Source organism: Alternaria postmessia (genome assembly GCF_024291825.1).
Source record: "Alternaria postmessia strain BMP 2775 chromosome Unknown scaffold_110, whole genome shotgun sequence".
Lineage (NCBI taxonomy): Eukaryota > Fungi > Ascomycota > Dothideomycetes > Pleosporales > Pleosporaceae > Alternaria > Alternaria postmessia.
The window spans coordinates 1-24,097 of record NW_026260183.1 but is presented as its reverse complement, the minus strand read 5'-3'; the positions used below and the strand labels follow the sequence as shown (position 1 = coordinate 24,097).

Below are 24,097 nucleotides of genomic sequence, written 5' to 3'. Positions count from 1 at the left end.
TCCCTGGAAGATACTGATGCAGGGTGGTAGCTGAACATACCTTTGAAAGCAAGGTATACACGAGTCGAGATCTCCAACAGCTTCAACACATTGGATGGACTACATCCAAAAGACATTTCGGTTCGCTTGCGCCGCGCTCAAGCGCAACACAGGATGTTTAGTGACTGACCATGCGTTGTGGAACTGCTAGTACACAGTGGAGGCAACAGTCAAGAGAAGTTCAAGCCTCTGAGAGACGCAAACGGGGTTGTAGAAGAATCTTCCAAGCTTACATCCAGCTTCCCGACATGTGCATAACTTGGCTAACCCAAAGGCAGACCGCTGCGACATCTGGAGTGGCTTAGCATATTATCTGACATGCTACTAGAGCCCAGGCACGCGCATTTCTCAAGCCTTCCAACGTCGGAAGCACTACTTGCAGCCGTGATCTTATTCAAGAGCGGCATACAGCTCGTATTCGTGCATGTGGCGGTATCAGGATGGTTCACCGAAACCGGTATGGCGGCTTTTGACGTTCAATGAGGATGCGAAGATCACCACGTGGGGAGGCGAACGGCCATCGTCAACTACCAGATACCCAGATTAGCCAACCATCATCATCCAGGACCGCGCGGCTTCCACTCAAAATATTGAAGGCAATATCATGATTCCATCTTACAGACATTCTGACAAGTCCAAAGTCCACACTGTCCACCGCAACTGTGTTCATTCTTGCGCTGGCACCCGCCCTAGACATGACGAGTCGCAGATGACATCCTCAGTTAGCCATCAATGGTAATCTCAGATGACCTGTAAGGTTGACATGTCAGGGCTATGCTGCGGTTTTTCTGCAGCAACAAACGCCACCAAGTCTGACTTCGGCGAAGAGAACAAGATTGGACACGATGAGGAAGAACCCATGAGTAGCGCCAATTCCAATGCACCCCCTTTTGTTGACCGGTTTATTGTGTCGCCTCGGGCTGTGCATGAGTTTCTAAGAGTGGCTTCGGTGATGCGCATCGTAGTGGAGGCTGAAGCTTCGTACGCCCTCAATATGAACTGCGCTGCCCCGAGAGGATTGTGTACAACAAACGACGCAACACAAAGAGATTTTGCCAAAGCATACGCGTTGGGGTGCGACTACCTGTTGTAAAAGAGGTTCATCATTAACGCGACGATGGGTCTTCGGAACTGGATCACACGACCAATCAAGGGCCACCATATCGGGATAGAGGACTTGACCGCAGGCGGGAGCGGCATTCCTGTGGGTTATTCCTGTTCACACGCAATGAGTTCACTGCTTGTAGGTGTCTTGCTGATCTTAGTGACAGGAGATAAGGCGTCGGCGATGGACGCTCGCAACAATCGATTCAGCACCCTTCCAGGTCTGGGTAGTGGTAGTCGCTGGCATCGGCTTCCTAACAGATGCGTTCGGACTCTTCGCCTTGAATGTCGTTACTCCTATGTTAGGTTACGTCTACTGGCCTAACCACGACGAAGGTGGTATACCCTCGGTGCCGTCCTCGGTCAAGACGGCCATGATGTGTTCAACACTTGCGGGTACAATGGTAGGTCAGATAGGATTCGGCTTCGCAGCAGATCTTCTGGGCCGACGCAAGATGTATGGGCTCGAGTTGGTAATCATTATCGTCGGTACAATGTTGCTACTCATGAGTTCGAACGGAGAAAAGAATAGCATGGCGATTGGAGGGTGGCTAATCACCTGGCGAGCGATTATGGGTAAGAAAGAGTGACCTGGCTCATGGATTCTTGATAGTACTGACATTACGGAGGCATTGGTATCGGGGCTGACTACCCTTTGAGTGCTGTATGTATCGATATCGAGCGTGCTCGTCGCTTTACTGATCGTGAAATAGGTTATCACTGCGGAGTTCGCTCCTCGCAAGCACCGTGCGCGCATGCTGAGCTGGGTTTTCTTTGCTCAACCTGTTGGACAACTACTCGCCAATGTCCTGTCGCTTGCTGCAGTAGAAGCGTACAAGCCCTGGATCAAGAATAATGTAGGATCTTGTCAACCTACCGACCTGGAGTGTTTTCGAGCTATCGATCGGCTGTGGAGACTTGTCATCGGCATTGGCGTTGTGCCGGCTCTCATTGCTCTCGTATTTCGATTTACAATCCCAGAGAGCCCGAGGTACACACTGGACATCTTGCAAAACACGAAAGGTACTCTCGAGGACACCGCGAACTTTTTCGGCGCGCCCGAAGCGAACCCTGAACATGGCGAGGTCGAATTATTGAATGTGCCTGCTTCATCGGAGAGCCGAAGGCCTGCTTCGAGGCATTCAACTACTTCTTCAGTGATTGCACCTGACGAGGAGGTTGAGAGCGACAGTGAATCCGAGCACCGACTCAGTAACGTGCATCTTCGTACCACTGCAGCACCGCAGGTCCAGCTTTCTCCAGGAGATCCAGAGTTTTCCCCTCCACTCGCCTCATGGACCGATGCAAAACAGTTTTTTATTGCCGAGAAGAATTGGCAGTACCTACTGGGAACCTCGTTGGCTTGGCTGTTTCTCGATTTCGCATGTGAGTAGACCACTAAGCCGCTGCGACAGACTTACTGACTTTGAGGCAGTCTATGGGCTGGGTCTATCCTCACCAGAGATTGTCAGACACATCTGGCCGGGTGGTATCAAAAATGAGTCATCTGTGTACCAGACACTGAGCGATAACAGCAAATATACCCTGGTTATGGTTTCCACAGGGACAGTTGTGGGTGGTCTGCTGATGATCAAGATCGTCAAGTATGTGTCACCGAAAGTGATCCAGTTCTGGGGGTTCCTGGTTCTGTTCGTACTCTTCATCGTAACCGGGAGCGCTTGGACGAACTTGCTCGACAGCAGTCGATCAGGACTGATGGTACTGTATGTGATCAGTCACATCGCCTTCAACCTAGGGCCGAATGTGACGACATTCATCATTCCTGCTGAGATCTTTCCGACAAGATATCGGTGTACCTGCCACGGGATAGCTGCTGCTAGTGGAAAACTCGGGTCTTGGGTAGTGCAGATCTTTCTGGCGTATGCTTTCCAATCCGACAAGTCTAAAAACCAGGACGATTTCAGATGGGAACGACAGAACTTCGGGCACATCTTACAAGTCATGAGCGCGTTCATGGTAGCGGGTGCTGTGACGACATATTTCTTGGTCCCGGAGACGAGGGATCACGATAATAAGAGTCGAACACTGGAGATTCTGGCATGCGGCAAAAAGGTCATTGATGAGCTGAACCGTCAACGGAAGAAGGAAGATGAGGAGGACTAAGCCTTTAGTGCGTTCGGTAACGCGAAAGTATTTTGAATCAGTCCAGGGCCTGGTAACCTTAGTGCAAATGTGATGATGCCATGGCGGGCGTGTTCGTGGGTTCATGTTGGGCTTTCGCAATCAGTTGTCCAGCCACCTAGATATGACGCACCACTCTTAGACACTAGTCCCACTCGGTACTAGACGAAACCCCTCCTCCAAGGTGCCGCCCTCCATTTCCGAACTCCTACAGTTTCGAAGTCTTGAGAAATCCAGGGCTATGACTTGCAACTCCCTCGACCAGTAATACGAGACAAATTGATAAAGACCGGTCAACACCCCTCAAATGTACTCAATTATGAGAACAGGATGAGCGGAATTACCTGTAGATCAGAAAGAAATGCATAAGGTGTGAGTAGTATGGAGTAATAAATATTTGTTGAACATCCTTGGTGATTGAGAATTGCCTACTTTTGCTTCACAGCTTCATCAACCCTCTTTCCTTTCTACTGCCAGATCAATGTAATCTTCTTCCACCACGGCCCTTTCACTGTTCTTGCTGGTACTTCCTCAGCGAGAACCTGATCCAAGCCTGTCTTCATGTCCACCTCCGCTGGATCATAAGCCCAGGTATCGCTCCAGGCCCAGATCCGGTGTCCTCCATAGAATAAAAAGAACATGGGAATACCAACGTATGCAGTGAAGAAAGAGCTGACGTCCCACTTCTCAGGCCAGAAGACATCAAATCCATTGATCAAACACAGGAAGGTGAAGCTAACGATAACGCACCAAGCTCCCCACTTGTTGACTGGTGAACGATATGGCAGGTCGGTGATATTTTGCGCTTCACAAGCTTTCCGGAAACGCAAAAAGATGATGCCGCAGCAGATCCACGAGATGAAGCCAGACGTGTTTGTCAAGTTGACGAACCAGTTAAAGACGACGGCGCTCTCGCTGCCTACGTTCAGGTATGCTAGGGCACAGAAGAGTGAAGACGCTGTAACAGCCCAGTATGGCACACCAGACTTAGTGCATGATTTGAAGATGGAGGGCGCGTTACCAGAAAGCGCAAGCGCATATAGGGAGCGCGAGGAGAGGAAGAGGAAGGAGTTTCCTGATGACCAAGCACTTATGATGATACCGGCGTTGATAACGCTGTCGAGTACCCTAGATGCGTGTATACGAGGTCAGTGAACGGCCCACAATCAGTTCGTACAGGGCCACTTACGGAATACCGGCGTTCTTGATGCCTGCGACGAATGGTGACGAACCGGCACCAGATCCCCCAGAGGTGATAATGGGATCATTTGAGGGACAGATAACACCGATTGCAAGCACACTGCCGACGTAGAAGAAAAGAAGACGGTAGATATATCGGCGTGCAGCAGTAGGCAGGTTCCGCCGCGGTGACTGCATCTCACCACCTGTTGCTACAAGAAGCTCGGGGGCAAATGTAAACGGGAACTAAACAGGGATTAGTGAAGCTGAACTAGACCTTGTGGAGCTGTTCACTTACGGCAGAAAGTACCATGGTAGATAGCAGTGCCACAAACCGCCCCGCATTACCCTCTTCTAGATATGTATTTGCCGCGCCAGGGTTCTTCCAGTATCTGAAACCGAGACGGTCGTGCTTGGGACCACCGCCCCAGAATAGGATGAAAGACAAGATAAGCAGTCCCAAAATCATCACAACCTTTGTTCCAGCGAACCAAAACTCCGTCTCGCCGTAAAACTTGACTGGGAAGCAATTTAGCCCGACGATGACAATGATCATTATCGTGATCCACACTGCGATGTTCACGGGTGGGTTCCAATACTCAATGACCAATCCAGCCGCTGTAATCTCGTAGGGTACCAAGATCCCGAGAGAGTAAAAGTATAACCATCCGAGTCCAAAGCCCATTGAGCGGGAGACATAGCGGTATCCGAAGAGGTTCATAGAAGACCCAGGAGTCGGGAGATAGGCGGCGACTTCGATGATACCTGCAACAGTGCAAAAGATCAAGAAGGACATGGCGATATAGGTGGATAGGATAAAGGCTGGACCGCCGCGAGCGAGGGTTTGGCCTGAGCCGACAAAGAGACCAGTGCCTATTGTGCCGCCCAAAGCAATCATTTGGGCATGTCTGCTCTATATTAGCCCCCCAACCCACACCACACGGGGAACAGCCAGCAACTTACCTTGACTTCAGACCTCGATGCGTGGTCTCATAACGCTCATCAAAGATCTCTCCTGCAATGATGGCCGGATCAACAGCGGAACTCTTTCTACGACTTGCCGTGTGCGAGTTTCGCACATTGCCGATGCCATAGTCCACATTCTGTTCTCCGACAGTCGACTCCTCGACCTTCTTCTCAGACATGTCTGCGTTGTCAATCACTGCACTAAGGATCAGTTTTCGCTGTCGTGGAATGCTCAAAGCACGTCAGGGATCCAACGCGCGGCGACACAGGGCTTAAGAACTCCGTTTATGTACATGCAGCCGAGATAGGAGCAATCCATGCGGTAGGCTCAAGCAACCCTTGTCAGCATGCCATGGCCGGTAGTCGTGCAACCCAAGGAAGGCTTGTCCTCCTAACGTGCGTAGTGTCAACGCGAATGCACCGAAGCCAGGCAAGATGGGCTCCAGCTGAAACGTCGATATGGTCTTCTCCAGCCGCTCACGTCATGTTGCGAACGGTGGTTCGGCGGATTGAGTCGAGACCGGCAAGGGTATGAACGAGGGCTGAAGATAGGCGCCGATAAGCAGGATGGCAAGCGATTGCAAGAGCTGATAAGCTTCTTCATTCACACTGTATGGGGAAACTAAGCTCTTTGGAGAGATTTTCGGGATTACATGTCTATCTGCGGTTGTCTTGCATCCAGCACTGTATTGACTGGGCATATGTAGATGTGCTGCGCGGTACTGGAAGACGCGACAATTACGCTTGGAACCATGGTGTATGTTTGACAAAGCAATGGCTAGGCGGCTAGTCCCATTTACGTGCACGTACGAGTCCGGGATATGAGATACAGAGAATGGTGATACCTGAAAGATGCCCACTCAGACGGCGTGTTGTTATCGCAATTCTCCGACCAAATCAATCTAAACTCGGTCAGGATTAGCACGCGGCCTAACTACAACAGGAGGCGGCAGCGCGGACATGCCTTCTCGCGTCAATTTCTCATAAATGGTGGAGTTGATAATTACTACTCAGAACGAACTTGAAAGCCTATTATCCTCTTGATCATGATTTTGACCGAAGGATCACCAGTCACTAGGCACCATTGGCAACCGGATCGTAGTGTACAAAACGACATGCTCGAGTAGACCCCACTTAGACATGCCGCATCTTAGACAGCCTCGGGGATGGGAAACCGCCCCGCCTCAGAGATCTCCGCCCCACGTTCAAAGTGATAGTTCCCTCTCTTGCCGTCGATCAACACAACCTGTCTCTGTCATCCACCAGGCCACTCTGTTTTGATTCCAGTCCACCAGATGAGAGTGCGAGCGCAGCGTAGACGTATCTATTCGTAGGATGTGGAGTTATAGAGGAAAATACCAAGGACTCATGCGCCGGACGTTCTAGATTGAGTTCTTGGGATATGGATGCCAGTTATTTGCGACGTGGTCTCGAGCTCGGGGTTCGCGTGCCAGGTCAATGAGCACACACGACATGACATGGACCCTGTTGAATACAGCTTGAGAGAGGGGAGAGATGATGGATTGCCCTCTTGTGGTCACGAATACAATTTCCAGAATCCGATGCGACTTAGCGCACCTCGCCCAGCGTCCAGAATCTTTGCTTTTGCTCTATCGAGCTTAGAAGCAAAGTGCATTAGCGCGCAAATCTGGCTGACGAGACGGGTATGGAGGAAAGGTAGTGGAGTAGAAGGCGATGGAAGGTGGACGGAGGGTATGGCAGATTACATCATCTTAGAATGGTCAAGATGGCAAGGTGACGAACGGGCCGGGATCATCGAAACAGCCTAAGTGAAACCCGTCGTGCAGCCGGCTGACCCCAAACTACCATGTGCATCTCACTGTGCTGCTCTTCATGTCCGCTAGTTGCTTCCTGACTTCACCATGCCAACTCTTTCTGCGGCCTCTGCACCATGCTTACAGGTACACAGCCCCAGGAGCACACGCTGGCTTTCAATGGAACGAATTCGCCTCCCCGACTCCAAAACTCAATCCACTCGGCGCGTGCCACAATGTACTCCTTGTGACAGGTATGGCACCTGCGGAACAAACCATACCCGTCAGCGGCATTCTCCTCTGCTTGCGAGAGGATGGCTTCCACGACGGGGAGGAAATCCGAATCGAGGAACGCACGGATGGTACCGATGTTCGTAGATCTGAGCCCCCTGTATAAGCTAGCTGTGACGAGGGAGGACATTTTGCTTGTAGACGGAGGGGTGAACCAAGGTGAAGAAGGAACACCGTATGTACCTTGGTTGGTTTCGACAATGACGGGATATTCTTCTTCGTTGGAACAAGGAAGCCGTGGAGATCCTTTGAGGACGTTGCCGCCCTGGTCATAGTAAGACACTAGTGTCCTGGCAATGTACCGTGGTGCGTGGGCTAGCACTTGGCTATCGTTCATAACATCCAAGGGCAAAGAGGGATGGTGCGGATAGAAACCAACGTCTTGTTCAACATTGCATTCCCAGGTGTCATCTCCGCCACCGAAAGAGTTTGTCCAAGACTCGAAATAGCGGATCCGCCAGACTGCTTGGTCGCGGTCTTTGCAAGTCGCCAGAGTTTGGTACAAGTGCGCAAGTTGACTGCTTGCGTCTTCCCGCACCTCATCGAGTGGCAGCGAGTCGGTGTGATGAAGAGACGCTTGCTCTTGCTTCTGGTAGTCGGCGACTGAGAATCTATGAGAAGACATGGGCTGAAGTAGATCTTTTCCCATGAAAGTGAGGCGGGTCATGTTCCCATGTGGAGAGAGAAGGGAGATGACGTCAAAGGGGAGGTACTTTAGCTTGTTGAGAGACACGTCCAAGGTTTCGAGTTTGGTTAAACGGCTGATTTGTTGCGGAAGCTCTTCAATCTCATTCTGACGCAGGTAGAGACCAGTGAGATCTGCAAGGTCGAACAGAGATGGAACCAGTCGACAGAGCTTGTTCTTACTGAGGTGGATCTGGAGTTTGGGGAGGAGAGATCGGTACTGCCCCGCCGTGGGGAGCTCAGTGTCGTGGACGGGCGGGTCGCTGATGACGGTTTTGAGGTTGCCGATGTGCCTAATGTCGCTGTCCTCGAGGCCCTGGCCATCAAAGTCATAGGATTCCTGGTTCCGCGCAATGCCATGGTCCATCTGCTGGACGAAGGCTTGCTCTGCTGTTGGAGCACTGGTGCTGCCCATGTTCATGTCTTCATCATCAGAGGCATTTGGGTTGGGGGCGCGCTTGAGCGGCATCTTGCTCCTCATGTTGTAAGGCGATATGTACTGGGGCGGAGGTAGTTCTTCGGAGCTGTTGGTGGCATCGCTGAGCATGTAGATGCCAGAGTCGAAATTGCGCTCGAATTTCGTCTTCTTCACCTCTGGGGTCGTGTGGGCAGACTCGCGACTGTCCCACCACGCGCCCTTGCGTTTGTTCTTGTGGATACGAGGGGATTCGTAGTTGGTCACATCGACGGATTCGCGAGAGTCATCGCTGGAAAAGACGGGGGGCGGCGAGCTCGACTTGGTGGTGAAGGCAGTATATTTGCGCTCAAAGAAGGGGTTGGGCGGGAGGTCCATGGTGGTGCACGCGAGCGGTGGTGACGACGGGGGCGCCTCGTCGAAATCCATGGCAGAGAAGATTTCTGGAGAGACAATCGAGCAGAGAAGGCAGGCGGACGGTTGATTATATGGCGTGTCGAACTTGCAGTCGCGCCAGAAAGAAATGAGGCGATGGCTGGGAGCTGTGGGGAGAAAGATGCGGCGACGCGTTCCTTGGGCCTCGGACGCGCCCCCACCCGGCGAACCAGGGTCTCACTGCCGTCATCACCCACGCACAGACAGCGTTCCCACGTGCACAGTCGGATGCTCAGGTACCGTCGCATCAAGCATATCAAGTTCATCGTGTCTACCACTCTATCAGCCAACATCATCTCTACAGCCCCGCCATACGTCTGAGGGCTACATTGGAAACCAGCCGCCCCTCCATGCCAATGTCCTTGCCCTCTAACCTTTCGCCCCGGGACATGGCCAGCTCTGTCATGACGGCTCCCATCTCCTTCGTTGGCGTCATCATGGCCTTGTAGACTAGATTCATTGGCGCTATCATCGCCTTCTTCCACGCAGCCTGCGGCGGTATGAACGGATGGATCGCCGTATGCTTTGTCCAGTCCACCCCCCCTGGCCTGACGTTGTACACCCTGAACATGGGCTTCGATTTGCCCAAGTCGAGAAGCTCCGACTCGACCTGTCCTTTGACTCGTCCGTATAGCGGTGTGAAGGTGCCTGGCGCTTGCGTAGCGCCCTCGCCCGAGACATGGACAAACGTAAAGGGTGAGTCTGGGTGCATGGTAGAGAAGGCGCGCGCAGCAGCCATGGCATAGTCGTGCGTTATCTCGACATATTGCCTGAGCAAGCATGTTAGCATAAGGCCTCTATAGCAGTTTATAGAAAACAGCTCACTCCTTGCTGACAGCATTCTGTGACTCGCCCAAGGCCCACACGCAACCCTGTGCATCCTTCAGATCTTCCAGTAAGACTTGGTCGTAGTTGTTGAAGTCTGTATGAATGATGACTTTCGCCTTGGCATGTCCATCGGCCATCTTGACAGGCCGTCTGCTCAGGATCGAGATACGACTAATGCTCTCCTGTGCAAGCATATTGTCGAGGACCGACGTGCCGACCAGCCCTGTCGCTCCAGTGAGTATGAGATGCATGGCAACTGCGCTTCTTCGTTTGATGTGCTGTTTAGCTGTCTAATCGTGGTTCCAGAGTCGTCTGTTGTATATGCCTGCGTGCTCAAGCGTAAGCGCTACCATCATGGTCAGTTGTGATTAACGGGCGTAATGTCCCCCAATAGCAACGGCGTTAACTCCGTGCAAGATTGACATCTGCGCCACATTTTGCACGAACGCTGTCTGTATGCGATCAGTAGACTCGACCGGGCAGCTCTGCGGTGTTAACACAGCTCCGGCGGTCGTCCGGCCCGTCACGCTGGAAGGCCAACGCGCTTCCAAGGTTGACTAAGCTGGCGGCTTCCAAGCTTCACGAAGAGGGCGCCCAAGAACTCCCTCCATTGGAACCCAAACATGCCTTCCTATCGACATGGGAATTATACAGTTCACAATCGCTTTTGCAGAGACGCGTAATGACAGGCTATCAGGCTTCCGCAGCCCCCTGGCGATCAGCCGTGGCGAGCGGGCGGGATTTCGCTTTGCCCGGCTGCGAGAAAAGCGACCAGGTCCAAAGCAGGATGACTGTCTACCCACAGCCTCTGCCGCCCTAGGTAACTGTCCTTGCGCTCTCTCCACCCACGTTTTTCTCTGTCACTTCATTCCTTCGAGTCGCTCTTTTGCTGCTTTTCCTTCGTCTTCGCGCAATCATGGCTGCCGCAGCCACGGCTGCCGCGGATCCTCGTATCGTGAGACTGATTCTACATTTTCTGTCCGACATGAAGTACAAGGACCGTAGACAGCAGGGACCCGACCAGCCGGTTGAACTTCTCGAGTTTCGGCCCACGTTGGTACCCTCAATCATGGTCAACAAAATCTGGGCAAACGAGGGTACGTCTATCCTGTGGAGACGCTACCCGCACCTTCCGGCTCTGCAGGACATGACCTTCGACCGAAGACAATGGTATGCGAACAAAGTCGAGAGGCTGTTCGTATTGGGACCTACAGACGGTGGCGGAGATCTTGCATACCTCGAAGGCTTATATTGGCCAAAAATCGAGATACTGGAGCTGGAAATAGACTGGGCGACGCATTCAAAAGCAATCAACACTATGCTGCACACAGGCCTTACACAACTGGAATTCCTTGGATCGCAATCTGGTAATTCGCATTACGTCGCTGGCACTGTTCTTTCAGCCTTTTCCGCATGTACCAATCTCTCTAGCATTACCTTTGGTCCAGATGTCTTCTGTCCTGAAGATCCTGTGTCTTATCAAAACCTGGTAGATGTGATCGACTCCGTGCCCAGCATCACGAACGTGCGATTGATGAACGCTAGCCTTTCCGGCAAGGATATGCTGTTCAGACATTTAAGTAACCGACCAGGCCTGGAAACTCTACACATCGACCTCGACCCTGGCCTGCAACTATTGCCATACTTATCGGGTCCCGTTGCGCTTGTTTCCCCTTTCTCTTCGCTCAGGCAGCTCCACCTCAAGTGCTATCCTGAGTTGGCCGTTGCACTTCTTCCTCACCTCCCACTTGTAGAACAAGTACAACTAGACATTGCTAGAATACCAGAGCGAGCACAGCAGGATTGGGATTTGAATGTTCTTGATCTCATACTAGCTCAGATGGCGCAATGCGGTGAACTTCGATCAATGCGAGTCAACGTTGGCGCACTCGCGCAGAACTTTCCATCGGCCGTATCACATCCACTCCTTCACGGTGAGGCTTTGGTGAACCTTGCCAATGGCTGTCCCAAATTGGAACATGTCGACCTTCTTGCCTCGGAACCTAGTGCAATAGATGGGTCTTTGATTTCGAGCCTCCACTTCGAAGCATTTTGTAGGAAGTTGCCGCAACTTTTGAGCCTCAGCATGAAGCTTCATCCACAAAGTGCAATCGATCTGGAATCTACCGCGCTACCGAGCCTCGGTAAATACTGTCCCCTGCTTGAAACCTTGCGCATGAAAGTTGCACTCCATCTTCCGGATCTACAGACACTACGGGGTCTTCCGCATCCGAAAGCCTTCGAAACCGCGCTTGACGATTATTCTCAAATTGAAGATGCACTTCAAGCGCCTTCCATAACACTTGATGGTCACGAAAGAAGCGCTTCTGTGGATCAAAAGGATCTCTCCGGTAATGGAGCTTCGAATAGTCCGCTCTTCCAGTTCTTGACGCACGTCGCCTTCGCACGTCCTCAGTCAATCCTATCGATCGTTAGTGATGCGTACACTGTTTCATCAAATTCCCAATGTAGCTCTGTGGTCGATCCACTCGTTGAAGAAGAGCTCGTCCGGTTATGGGCACAACCACTTGCAGCGCACTTTCCTCGTCTGGAGATATTGGAAGCATGGAGTGACTGGACAGGACAGGACAACGAGTCACTGAGCTATTTTCTACCACACGAGGAGCTACTGGCGAATGTTTGGGATTTTCTGAGTGGAATTGAGCAAGACCTTTGGGAGACCGGAGAAGATGCAGAAGAGGAGGTAAACAACGAACCGGATTGGACTGAATACCGCAAGGAGCGTTTCAGTATGGACAGTTATATCAGTGGCGATTGGGAGTTGGCCAGTCTCGTAAACGAATTTCCGGTAGAAGAGGACTTCGATGACAGCGCTTATCCGACGGCATACGCCGAAGAGCCAGAGGGAATGATTACGCCCGGAAGGAATCTAGACGATGATGAGGAAGCCTACTTTGGTCGTACAAACACGAAGTACATTACTGTTTCTGGCCCGTGAGCATTTGTCAATACATCATATGCCGCAAAAAATGGAGCAAATATATATTCTGGGCGCAGAACAACATGTTTTTTTACGCACAAGAGTATGGCTGCCATTCTAGCACTTAACCAATATCGTTAGAGTACACAACTACACAGCAAACTTACGATCCCATTCTCAAGACATGGCTTCACGCAGCATAAGGAACACGTTTTGGGGCCAGCACACACGACTTGTAATAGGTTCGATAAAAGTTCCATTTGTCTCAAAACCTCTACCCTTTTGCTGTTCTCCAATGTATTGCATATGCTATACCGAACGGCTTCCCTTATTACACTGCCATTCAATGAAATAAGAAATATACATCCCATTGCTTTCCGAAGTCTGTGGCACTCATGACCTCCCAAACAATTACTATTTAAAGATCTGTCATTCACCTATGAAGATAGACCAATGAGAGTATAGCCCTCATTTAGGTACATCAAAGGATCTACTTACAGCTTCAGTCCCCGGCGAAAATGCTACTACAGGCGGTGGGGGTGTCTTGGGTAGCTGACGGGGAGCGGAGGCTGGCTCTGGTAACGGCCGTTGCGTGTAGCTGGGATTTAGGACCTGGAAAGGCGTACCGGGGTATAGATATTGATCAGGAGCACTAGGCCCGATATTTACTGGCGAGGGAAATGGTGGGGAACTTCGAGGCGAAAGAGTGACATCAGGTGCTGCTTTATTCAAGTCAGTATGCATTAGACAGTTTAATGTGGAATTGTTGGCCCTGACCTTGTGAACAGCCTGAGTCTGGATACTGGCCTTGACCTTGACTTGGCTGAAAGCCCTGCTGCTGATGGCCTTGATCGCGCTGCTGCCGGCCGCGACCCTGATCTTGTAGATAGCCTTGCTGCTGATGATCTTGACCTCGACCTGAGGGTATGTCTTGCTGCCGCTGACCGCGATCTTCTTGCTGCTGACCGCGACCGCGACCGCGAACTTGTTGTGTTGCCTCACGTTCTGCTGCGCGACGAGCGATACGCTCTTCGTGGGCACGTTGGTTGGCTCTACCCGACTCACTGTTTTGGTGGCGTTGCCTAGGGCCAGGCATTGTAAGTCGGGTGGTCGATATAGTAAAGATTGAGTAATTGAGCGGTCGAGCGTATAAGTGTAAGAAGTAAGCGAGTAGTAATCACAGCTAAGAAGGAAGAGTCTTCGATGAGCGTGGGGTAAGTGAGTGCGTGGTAGTCGTTTGCTTTGATATGGTCTAAGCGTCTGCATGTTATTAGTACAACAGTAACTGGGGCCCACTCGGTGACTAACCTTGCCATTGACAATGGTGCTACTGTTGTGACATGTCTACTTAGAAGTGACAGACAAGCTCACGACACGGGTGCAGTTCGACATAGTAGGGAATGATGGTTAGTGGTTCTGCAGACTGTTAGCTGACAGACGACTCATGACATTGCGGAAGGGTACTCAACCGACTCGAACGTGCAAGGAAGTTTAATGACCCAACTCTAAAATCTAAAAGATCAAGTGCCATCCATTCAAGAGCTGTCATGGCCATCAAACGAACCCCGAGTAGTTAAGAGAACTGACTACTATCGCCAACAGTAAGTCAGGAGATGACGGACAAGTCACCATTTCTCGGAAACGCCCTCAAACGACTCGACAAGCAAGAAAGTTCAATGGAGCAGCTCTAGGATCTTCCAGAGACCAATTGCCATCGTCATCGCTAAGTCAAGAGCCCACTCAGTCAAAGGAACAACCAACTGCCTGGATGCGAGATTCGCGATAGGGCGGCCCATGCCAACCACCGCCCAACTCCCACCGTCACAGTCAAGTCAAGAGCCCACTCAATCAAAAGACTGTCCAGTCAAGAGCCCACTCGATCAGAAGATCGTCAAGTCAGTATGTCATGTAGCAGCGCGTTCGCTGCTACTGTCGTCGATGTCGACATCGATGCTCTCGGAGCAGGGCATTGTCAAGGCAGGCAGTCGTTGTGCCATGGACGGGAAGGGGAGCCGGCCAAACTTTCGATCTGTCAAACGTCAGCGTCAGCGTCGAGCGCCTCTTCTCTCTTCCACTGTCACCACCGGTCAGACGCAACACTATCTGTAGTTGTAGAATGTCGTTCGTGTGTTCTAACGCAGTTGCTTCGCGTCTTTGCTTTCCTTTTGTGTTGGACAACATGTCCTTCTGCTGGCGGGTCATGGAGGAATCCGTTTGATGGGCTGAAGCACATTGGCAGGCGAGCCGAAACGACAGAGGAACCGTGTGTAAGCATACAAGAGTCACTGGAAAAGACCAGCTGCTGAGAGTACCCTCCTGAAGAAGCAAGAAGCACACGTGCTGGACAAATCCATCCTTGGACGCACTCCGGAGCTAGTTGAGCGTCACCCAGCTACCAAGAACAGATATCACTATCCAAAGGATAAGTAGAATCCTCATTCCTTCAGTCCGTAGAACAAAGACGTTTGTGCTTCTATGTTAGACCCTGTAACGCTACCTGGGTAGTCGTTGGTTGTGTAATTCGCTACCGACGATACTCCGGGGTATGCCATGTGTTATGGGTAGTCACTCGCAATATATAGGGCGAAGAAGGGTCTTGTTCGTTACTATGGAGTACGAAAAGTGCAAGCGCCGACTCGAATGGTGCGCCAAGAGCAAACATGAACTAAACACGCTTCTGTTAGGTTTCTTCATAATGCTTCTAGACGTCTGTGGTAGAAGAAAGCCATGTCGGCCCGTCTGATCCCAGCTCATTGGATGATCGCCTTCGCGCTTCGCACAGAAGCTTGGAATCGATGACGCGACGGGAATTAGGCCTGCGAGGCGCAGCGATGCAGGGGTGTGCACGCGAGGCTTGTCATTTTCTTCGGCATCGCGATCTCTAGGACACCGAAGACGCATTCGATGATGACTAGGACTCGGCGACTGGGCGTTGTCTGGGCAAATCAGGTCGTTGCCGAGGCATGTTCGCGTAGGCCTGTAGAAGCGAAGCGGACAGCGCTTCGAGTCAGGCCAGGATCTATGTCGACGCGAAATCGTGGTCGTGACCATGACGGACGTCGAAATAAAGGTGAGATCTGGCGCTTTCCGTGACAGGCGTTGCCCCAGCTCTTTGGAGCAGAGTGAGGTAAGCCGGGCCGTTGGCAGGGAGTTTAGGGCTTTTGAACGCCATGCTGTGTCATTCGTTCCCCTATGCCCCACCGGCACAACATCAATCCGCCATGCGCCTCGCCAGCGCCCGATGTGGACCATGGCGTGAGGGAATGGACAGGGGATGCGGTAGTCGAAGACGTCCGACAAGACATCGTCTGCTCGGCGTCGTGCCGTATACGCTGGGTACGGATGGAGGACATTGATGAGGTATTTGCCATCCATGGTTCGCTACCTAGGTACTAACCAATACCCTCTTTTTACCTGTCTACATCGCTCTTTTGTCTTTTTCTGGTTGCCTTTATCCTCCCAAAGTAGTTACACTCAGGACATACGACTTGGACGCCACGTGAACGACTCGATCCTAGACTTGCACCCTCAGCGCGCCCACCGCGGGCAACGGCCGCGACCATGGCAGGCGCAATCGTGAGCCAGACATGGATCCTCACCAAGAAGACGCTGCTCGTTGTCTTCGTTCGCCACTGGTTCTTCACGAGCGTGCGCGCTTTCTGGGCTCCCATCATATTTGTACGTTCACCTACATGTCAACGGCGGGGCCATGGCTGACCAGGCGTGTGCAGATGTTCTTCATTACCTACGCAAAGAACTTCTTCGTCCCACCCTCCGAGTACGGCATCGGTACCCCGTCCCTCATACGCTCCTTCCCCAACGCGCTCAGTGCTGCCACGGGCGGTCGCGACAAAGTCGTCTTCGTCGACAACGGATACACAGGTGGCGATATCGAACAGGTCATTGCACAACTCTCGACTCAGGTCCGTGATGCCGGCCTACAACCCATCACAATCCAGCAAGACGTACAACTCCTCTCCACGTGCGAGAGCTCTTTGCGCGGTGCCAGTACGTGTTATGGTGCAGTGTCCTTCCATTCCAGTCCGAGCCAAGGCCAAGGCCAGAGCTGGAACTACACCATCAGATCGGACGGAGCACTGGGAGAGGAGATCTACGTGGACCAGGACGACAACGACGTTCAGATCTATATTTTGCCCTTCCAACGCGCCATCGACCAGGCCATCGCCGCCGTTGACGGCTCGGCGACTGTTCCCGACATTGATGAGTATCCATACACAGAGCGTACGCAGCAGGAATATGACGATCGCATCAGGACGCTGTACATGGGTGCGCTCATCAACATCATGGGCGTCGCTCTGTACATTGGTGTATGCGGTGTGACTTACCAACTAACGGGCCAAATGGCAGAAGAAAGAGAACGTGGCATATCACAGCTGGTAGAAGCAATGTCTCCCGCCAAAAAAGCATGGCATACGCAGTTTGCCCGCCTTTTGTCAATGCACATTGCATTTGATATCATTTACTTTCCAGGCTGGGTCATCATGGGAGCTATTGTGTGGGCATTGGCTTTCAAAACATCCAATGCTGCCATATTGGTAATCTTCCATATTCTCGCTGGCCTGTCCTTGACCAGTTTCTCCATCTTCGGAGCCGCCTTTTTCCGCAAAGCCCAACTATCTGGTATCACCATTGTCATTGTCCCCATCCTGCTGGCCATTATCGCGCAAGTCGCTGGACCCTTCAGCACGGGTGCTGTATATGTCCTGAGCTTGCTGTTTCCATCCATCAACTACGTCTTCTTCATTATTTGCGTTGCCCGCTTTGAGAGACAGCTTATTGGTATGAACCTTGTAGGAGCCGCACCGGATTATGAAGATCATATTTGGACCACCCCCGGCATCGTGTTTTGCATCTTCGCCATCATCCAAACTAGCGTATACCCCTTCTTAGGAGCTCTTGTCGAGCGCTGGCTGTATGGTACCGTGTCGGCGGACAGGAAGACTACGACTTCCTCGCCGGATCACAACATTATTCTGACAAACTTTTCAAAGCATTGGACTCCAAGTTGGTTCCGCAGAAATGTTCTCACCAAGTTCGGAGTAAAGGCTCCAGAGACAGTCATCGCCGTGGATAATTTTAGCATGAAAGCGCGTAAAGGTCAGATCATGGTCCTACTGGGCGCCAACGGTAGTGGAAAGTCTACCACCCTGGATGCCATCGCTGGTCTCAACTCGATCACCAGTGGAGCCATTGAGATTGATGGTACTGGAGGTCTTGGACTGTGCCCGCAAAAGAATGTCATGTGGGATGAGTTAAATGTCTACGAGCATGTCCGCATCTTCAATCAGCTCAAGTCGACTGGAACTTATGACACAAAAGAGACCATTGAAGACCTTATCCGCGCTTGTGATTTGGGACACAAAATCAAGGCGCAGTCGAGCACGCTCTCTGGTGGCCAGAAACGGAAGCTTCAGCTTGCTATGATGTTCACTGGAGGGTCAAAGGTCTGCTGTGTTGATGAGGTTTCGTCTGGTTTGGATCCACTTTCACGAAGGAAGATCTGGGAAATTCTACTTGCTGAGCGTGGCGACCGCACCTTTCTGCTTACCACGCATTTCCTTGACGAGGCAGATGTTCTCGCTGACTACGTTGCCATTCTCTCTCGTGGTGTACTCAAAACCAAGGGTACTTCGGTCCAGCTCAAGCATGAAGTGGGTGCCGGATATCACGTCACGTATCCCAAGGACGCTCCGATCAAACCTCCAGTAGACGCCATCAAGAAGCCTGCACCCTCCGAGGGCATGGTTCAGTATCAGTTCGAGAACGCGCTGCCCGCTACCAGATTCGTCGATGTTCTTAGAGATTACGGGGTTAAGAATTACGACATCGTTGGCCCGACACTAGAAGATGTCTTCCTTGCCAACGCTGAGGAGGTAAAGGAATACAACCTCATGGATGCCGATCACGGTGAACAAACTGGAAGAACAGCATCAGACAAAGACCTAGAGGTACCTTCAGACCACAATTCTGATACTGACAAGAGATTGGAGATGGGCAAAGGCCGTGGTACTGGTCTGTTCAAGCAGATGCTCATCCTCGTACAAAAGCGTATGACCATCGTGAAGCGCAACTTCTGGCCATACATCTTTGCTCTGCTCCTCCCAATTGTTGCCGCTGGTTTGGTCACTCTCTTCTTGAAAGATTACGAGGCTGTGGGCTGTGACCCCGGAGCCAGCGCCAATGACCCTACCATCTTCTCACTTTCCAACGTGGACGACATCCCTCTCATTCCCATCGGTCCGAGGAGTACCGTTGGCCCTGCTATTGATACCATAATCCAACGGACAGGCATTCCCGAGGACAGCTTCTACGTCGTGGACACACTTGACCAGTTCAATGACTTCGTCAACACACGGTTCCGCAACATTACACCGGGCGGCTTCTTCTTGAACGAGAATGGTCCGCCAGTCATGGCGTACCTTGCAAATGGCGGTGTCGTCGGCGGCCTCGTCACATTAAATACCCTTGACAACATCCTAACGAACACCACCATCTCAACGCAGTATCAGCAATTCGCTGTGCCGTTCGCTCCTAATATGGGCGACACACTCCAGCTGATTCTGTATTTCGGTCTGGCCATGTGCGTCTACCCTGCGCTGTTTGCCTTATACCCCACACAGGAGCGACTGAGGAACGTGCGAGCGCTGCACTACAGCAACGGTATTCGGGCTGTACCACTGTGGCTGGCGTATACTGCGTTCGACTTCTTGTTCGTGCTTGTGATCTCTGCTGTCACCACAGGTATCTTTGTAGCAGTAAGTTCTTGCTTACGTTTTGTATAAACATTCGCAGCTGACAATACCGTAGGCTTCCGACGCATGGTATGCACCAGGCTACCTTTTCGTGGTCTTCTTCCTCTATGGTCTTTGTGCAACTCTTTTCGCCTACTTGATATCCATCGTCGTTACATCGCAACTGGCAGCCTTTGCCTTTGCTGCTGGTGGCATGGTGTCACTTTATCTCATTTACTTTATCGGTTACATGGCCATTCTGACTTACGCGCCCGCTTACGCCATCGACTCTTATATTGAGTACTTCCACTGGACCGTTTCGCTGATCTCGCCATCAGCAAGCTTGTTAAGGACGCAGTTGCTATCTCTAAACTCCTTTAGCGTATTGTGTGATGGAAACCAAATTCCAAGTTATCCCGGTGCTTTGACTGTGTACGGAGGGCCTATCTTGTACCTCGTCGTGCAAATCATCCTACTCTTCATTGCCCTCGTATGGTGGGATTCGGGATACCGACCAGCGTTCCTTAACCGCGAGAAGAGTCGTCAGCAGCATTCGGAGGAGACGGTGGACACCGTCCCTGCTGCTGTCGCTGCTGAAATCACACGCGCTGAGCAAAGCAAAGACAGTCTGCGCGCACTGCATCTACAGAAGACTTTCGGGTCTAACCATGCTGTCAACGACATCACTTTTGGTATCCCACAAGGTCAGGTCTTTGCCCTCCTTGGCCCTAATGGTGCGGGAAAGTCTTCAACCATTTCACTCATCCGTGGCGACATACACCCTACAACACACATCAACGGCGGTGGTGATGTTCTGATCGAAGACATCTCCATCATCAGCAAGCGTGCAGCGGCACGAGGTCATCTCGGTGTATGTCCGCAATTTGATGCCATGGATTCCATGACGGTAACCGAGCATCTCTATTTTTACGCTCGCGCTCGCGGCGTGCCCGATCCCAAAGCCAGTGTCGAGGCAATTCTCCAAGCTACCAGTCTGGGGCGCTTCCACGACCGTCTCGCATCCAAACTCTCAGGTGGCAACAAGAGGAAGCTCAGCTTGGGCATCGCCTTGATGGGCAACCCATCGGTTCTACTGCTGGACGAGCCGTCCTCTGGTATGGATGCAGCTGCCAAAAGAGTCATGTGGCGTACCTTGCTCGGAGTTGCGGCACCTGGTCGCGCCTTGTTGATAACTACTCACTCCATGGAAGAAGCAGACAAACTCGCCACCCGCGTTGGTATCATGAAGCGCAAGATGCTTGCCCTGGGTACTGTCAGTGATCTAGGAGAGCAGTACGGCGACGCTTGGGTCGTACAGCTTGTTCTCAAATCTGCGCCCGAAACCACGGAAGAAGAGATGGAGACTGTTAAGCAATGGGTCCAGAGGAAGATTCCTGGTGTTCAACTTGACAAATGGGGTTCGCGAGGTGGAGGCCACGGACAACTCCGATTCAAAGTTCTCAAAGCCGCCTCTTCCGAATCCACTGCATTGCCCGCACATGCTGAAAATGCGAAAACTGGTAAGATTACCGAAGCAGAGGTTCATCAAGTCAACACCACATCTTCGGCTGCTTCAGCATCCGACCTCGGTGGCATTCCTGGTCTTATCCAGTTGCTGGAGACCAACCGCAATGAGTTGGGTTTGGAGTACTACTCTGTTTCGCCTACCACCCTGGACGAAGTCTTCCTTCGCGTCGTTGGCGAAGAGGAGGAAGAGACGAGTGGGAAGAAGCCAGAGGGTACAAAGCGAAATCAGTGGGGTCGTTTCGTGTGCTGCGGCCTGTGGGGATAGTGTATGAATGGTACAACGGAAAGTAAGAGGTTAGACAACAGAAAGATAATGAAGAGGGGGGTTTGACTGGTTGGATGATGATTTTGTTTGCACAATCTGGCGTTCCAAGATACCACACAGCACTCGGCTTTTGTGTATAGACTGTCTAGCATTCTTACTTTTTTTTTTAAATGAATATCCTCAATCGATTGATTTGCTCATGATGTGATAATCGGCCTTGATGACCTTGTTCCTCGTAACCCTATCGTTTGGACTAGACTCATCCTTGGCGTAGCCCAGGCTCTCGTACATTCTCTTTGCGCGCTTATTCGCGGTGAAGACGGTAAGCATCGTCTTTTTGATTTGGCATGCGTGTGCCGCGTTCTCGATGAATTTGATAAGACGGGGTCCAAGGCCTTGTCCGCGCAGCTGCTCCTCGAGATGGATCTCGTAGATGTAGAGGACCTGGCGGTCTTGGTGCGGGGGATCGTCGTATGTGAACATGAAGGAGGTGAAGCCAAGAATGCCGTCGTCGCTACTGGTGCCCTCCATGCTACCCTGGCCAGCCGTGTCGATAGGGCGGCGACGCACCAGGAGATACATCATCTCGCCGTCGAGCATTTCCTCTCTCTTCTTGCGCGGGTTCCAGCCAACGCTTGATGCTTTGTAGTCGTGTCCCGAAGTCTTGTTGACGAGGCTGAGGCAAGCTTCGAGCTCGTCCTTGGTGAGGTCGAAAGCCGACGGGACAAACTGGAACGACAGCGGACATGGCAGATGCGGCGCGCCGTATGCGCTCAGGTATACGTCTTCTCGCAGCAGAGTCTGTACTGCCTGTACGCGTGCGACGACGTGCGCCATGTCGTGAATCTCGCGTTGTTTGCGACGGATTAACGTGGGTATCGGGCTGACTGCGGATGCGTGGGCTTGGTGGTTGGGCGTCGCGTCTGGTGGGGAAGACGCGACACGGGGTCCATGGCGTGAGTACACTCGACGCCCATTTCTGGAATCAGTGCCGGTAGTCACTCATCCCAGTTGTGTGTCCTTTCGAGCACGTCGTTTCGGGGCGCCGATCCTGCACGCGCATCCTTGGATGACTAGCATCATCATAGCCTAGCTTATTCGTCTCGATACGTCAGCCTGCATCGCTGTAAAGAGCCTCATCCAGTCGACCATCCACTACTTTCGTGTCCACATCCGCATTGTCAGATTCAGCTGATCCGAGTGTTCCACATACAACCGAGGGAATGCTGCGAAGATATGCCACGGTAGCGTCCAAGCCTCCGTCCCGGCTACGAGCACGAGGAAAGAGACCTGTGGGCCTGGACCACGTACGTTTGTCCAACACATGACTTACACTATGCAACGCCTGCTGATTGTCATATAGTTCATTCAGCGGCAACGCGTGTTGGCATTGTGGAGAGACATAGTCCGCAGTACCTCCAACATACCCGATGTAGGAGCACGGAAGGACATGCGGCAATTCGCAAGATCAGAATTTGAACAACATCGCTCTGTTACCGATCTCGTACGCTTACACTCCTTCGCCTTCGATATCCAAGTTAATCGCGATACAGGGTCACATTCGGTATCTGATTTCGGTACGCCGCTTTCAAAGCACACACAACATGACCTAGTCGCTCACTAACACCTACATAGTATGGAAAGACGCAGTTCCAGACCATGAAAGGGACTCTGATCAACTCTGGAGTACTCACTGAATAGATTTCGTTGTTTCAAAATCGCCCTTCCGCATCTGCCATCATGTCCTGCGCTGAACCTTTTTTCTCATTGGTTGATCCTCCGAGGGGCATCTCACTAGCGTATCACAGGCTAGCATCGGACTTCTCAACACCACCTCACTCTCTCTGCAGATCTGCTAATCATCATTCTCTCAAAGCTGCCCCAAGCTCTACGCTGCCGCACTTCGTGTTTGAGTGCTTGGCACCCGCCCATATCTCCGTTGGTCATTCCCCCGCTTCGCCGCCACGCAGCTCAGCCGGCGATGACTGCCCATAGAGAGGAACAGTCTGTCTGCATTGTAGGAGCTGGGCCTGCAGGGATAGTTGCTGCGAGGACTTTGAAACAGCATGGCTATGTGGTTACCGTGTATGAGGCAGCAGACCGCGTAGGTGGCATGTGGAGAGATGGACATGGAGGACCAAGTGACAAATGCAGTCCAGAGATGCGGACCAATTTGAGCAGATATACAGTTGCATTTTCCGATTTGCCTTGGACTTCGGTAGACTTGGATCTCTCGAGACCCGCTGTGCATCCACTAGCTGCTCCGCCCATGTTCCCTAGAGCGTGGCAAGTGGGACGATATCTTGAAGCATACGCAAAAGGCTTTGGCATCACTGATAATCTGCTCCTGGGGAAGCGGGTTGTCCAGGCATCCCTGCAAGAAGATCGTACCTGGAAAGTTATCAGCGACGACGGTACCGGCCAGCTAGACTCCCGTACGTTTGACCGATTGATTGTGGCTAGTGGTTTCTTCAACAAGCCAGCTGGTACCTTCGATCCTACTCCTTCTACAAGTCTTCCAAACATCCAGCACTCCTCAAAATTTCGGTCTCTCTCTGAGTTGACGAGTTCTCCCGGAAAGGTGGCCGTGATCGGGGGTGGTATTAGCGGCTCAGAAGCTGCCGCACAGCAGAGTTGCTATCAGTCAATCAGTCAGTTGTCAGTTCATCTTTGCGGTTCAAACTGTCAGTCTGGAGGTAGTGAACTGACCTGATTGACTGCCAAGACATTTTTTAGAATCGCGAACTGAGACTG

At 51.9% G+C, this 24,097-nt stretch overlaps 8 protein-coding genes across 8 annotated transcripts; 4 read left to right on the top strand and 4 right to left on the bottom strand.

The window, feature by feature from the left end:
• Nucleotides 1–1,156: 1,156 nt before the first annotated feature.
• Nucleotides 1,157–3,267, top strand: J4E82_010061 (uncharacterized protein; the record flags this gene model as incomplete). The annotated part of the gene is made up of 5 exons (XM_051736277.1): nucleotides 1,157–1,243; nucleotides 1,311–1,719; nucleotides 1,773–1,807; nucleotides 1,857–2,529; nucleotides 2,579–3,267. The coding sequence occupies 5 exons, from the start codon at nucleotides 1,157–1,159 to the stop codon at nucleotides 3,265–3,267; spliced, it is 1,893 nt and encodes a 630-aa protein (XP_051583951.1).
• A 485-nt stretch (nucleotides 3,268–3,752) lies between these two features.
• J4E82_010060 (uncharacterized protein) lies at nucleotides 3,753–5,916 on the bottom strand (the record flags this gene model as incomplete). The annotated part of the gene is made up of 5 exons (XM_051736276.1): nucleotides 3,753–4,413; nucleotides 4,475–4,710; nucleotides 4,763–5,372; nucleotides 5,428–5,631; nucleotides 5,912–5,916. The coding sequence occupies 5 exons, from the start codon at nucleotides 5,914–5,916 to the stop codon at nucleotides 3,753–3,755; spliced, it is 1,716 nt and encodes a 571-aa protein (XP_051583950.1).
• A 1,392-nt stretch (nucleotides 5,917–7,308) lies between these two features.
• On the bottom strand, nucleotides 7,309–10,214 carry J4E82_010059 (uncharacterized protein; the record flags this gene model as incomplete). The annotated part of the gene is made up of 4 exons (XM_051736275.1): nucleotides 7,309–9,137; nucleotides 9,346–9,800; nucleotides 9,856–10,136; nucleotides 10,209–10,214. 4 exons carry the CDS (start codon nucleotides 10,212–10,214, stop codon nucleotides 7,309–7,311), a joined length of 2,571 nt encoding a protein of 856 aa, XP_051583949.1.
• Nucleotides 10,215–10,774: 560 nt separating this feature from the next.
• J4E82_010058 (uncharacterized protein) lies at nucleotides 10,775–12,817 on the top strand (the record flags this gene model as incomplete). The annotated part of the gene is made up of 1 exon (XM_051736274.1): nucleotides 10,775–12,817. The coding sequence occupies one exon, from the start codon at nucleotides 10,775–10,777 to the stop codon at nucleotides 12,815–12,817; it is 2,043 nt and encodes a 680-aa protein (XP_051583948.1).
• A 450-nt stretch (nucleotides 12,818–13,267) lies between these two features.
• Nucleotides 13,268–14,115, bottom strand: J4E82_010057 (uncharacterized protein; the record flags this gene model as incomplete). Its single annotated transcript, XM_051736273.1, has 2 exons — nucleotides 13,268–13,982; nucleotides 14,108–14,115. 2 exons carry the CDS (start codon nucleotides 14,113–14,115, stop codon nucleotides 13,268–13,270), a joined length of 723 nt encoding a protein of 240 aa, XP_051583947.1.
• A 2,245-nt stretch (nucleotides 14,116–16,360) lies between these two features.
• Nucleotides 16,361–21,343, top strand: J4E82_010056 (uncharacterized protein; the record flags this gene model as incomplete). Its single annotated transcript, XM_051736272.1, has 3 exons — nucleotides 16,361–16,477; nucleotides 16,531–19,575; nucleotides 19,628–21,343. 3 exons carry the CDS (start codon nucleotides 16,361–16,363, stop codon nucleotides 21,341–21,343), a joined length of 4,878 nt encoding a protein of 1,625 aa, XP_051583946.1.
• Nucleotides 21,344–21,523: 180 nt separating this feature from the next.
• J4E82_010055 (uncharacterized protein) lies at nucleotides 21,524–22,180 on the bottom strand (the record flags this gene model as incomplete). The annotated part of the gene is made up of 1 exon (XM_051736271.1): nucleotides 21,524–22,180. One exon carries the CDS (start codon nucleotides 22,178–22,180, stop codon nucleotides 21,524–21,526), a length of 657 nt encoding a protein of 218 aa, XP_051583945.1.
• A 386-nt stretch (nucleotides 22,181–22,566) lies between these two features.
• On the top strand, nucleotides 22,567–23,044 carry J4E82_010054 (uncharacterized protein; the record flags this gene model as incomplete). The annotated part of the gene is made up of 4 exons (XM_051736270.1): nucleotides 22,567–22,650; nucleotides 22,707–22,847; nucleotides 22,897–22,920; nucleotides 22,979–23,044. The coding sequence occupies 4 exons, from the start codon at nucleotides 22,567–22,569 to the stop codon at nucleotides 23,042–23,044; spliced, it is 315 nt and encodes a 104-aa protein (XP_051583944.1).
• Nucleotides 23,045–24,097: the final 1,053 nt, after the last annotated feature.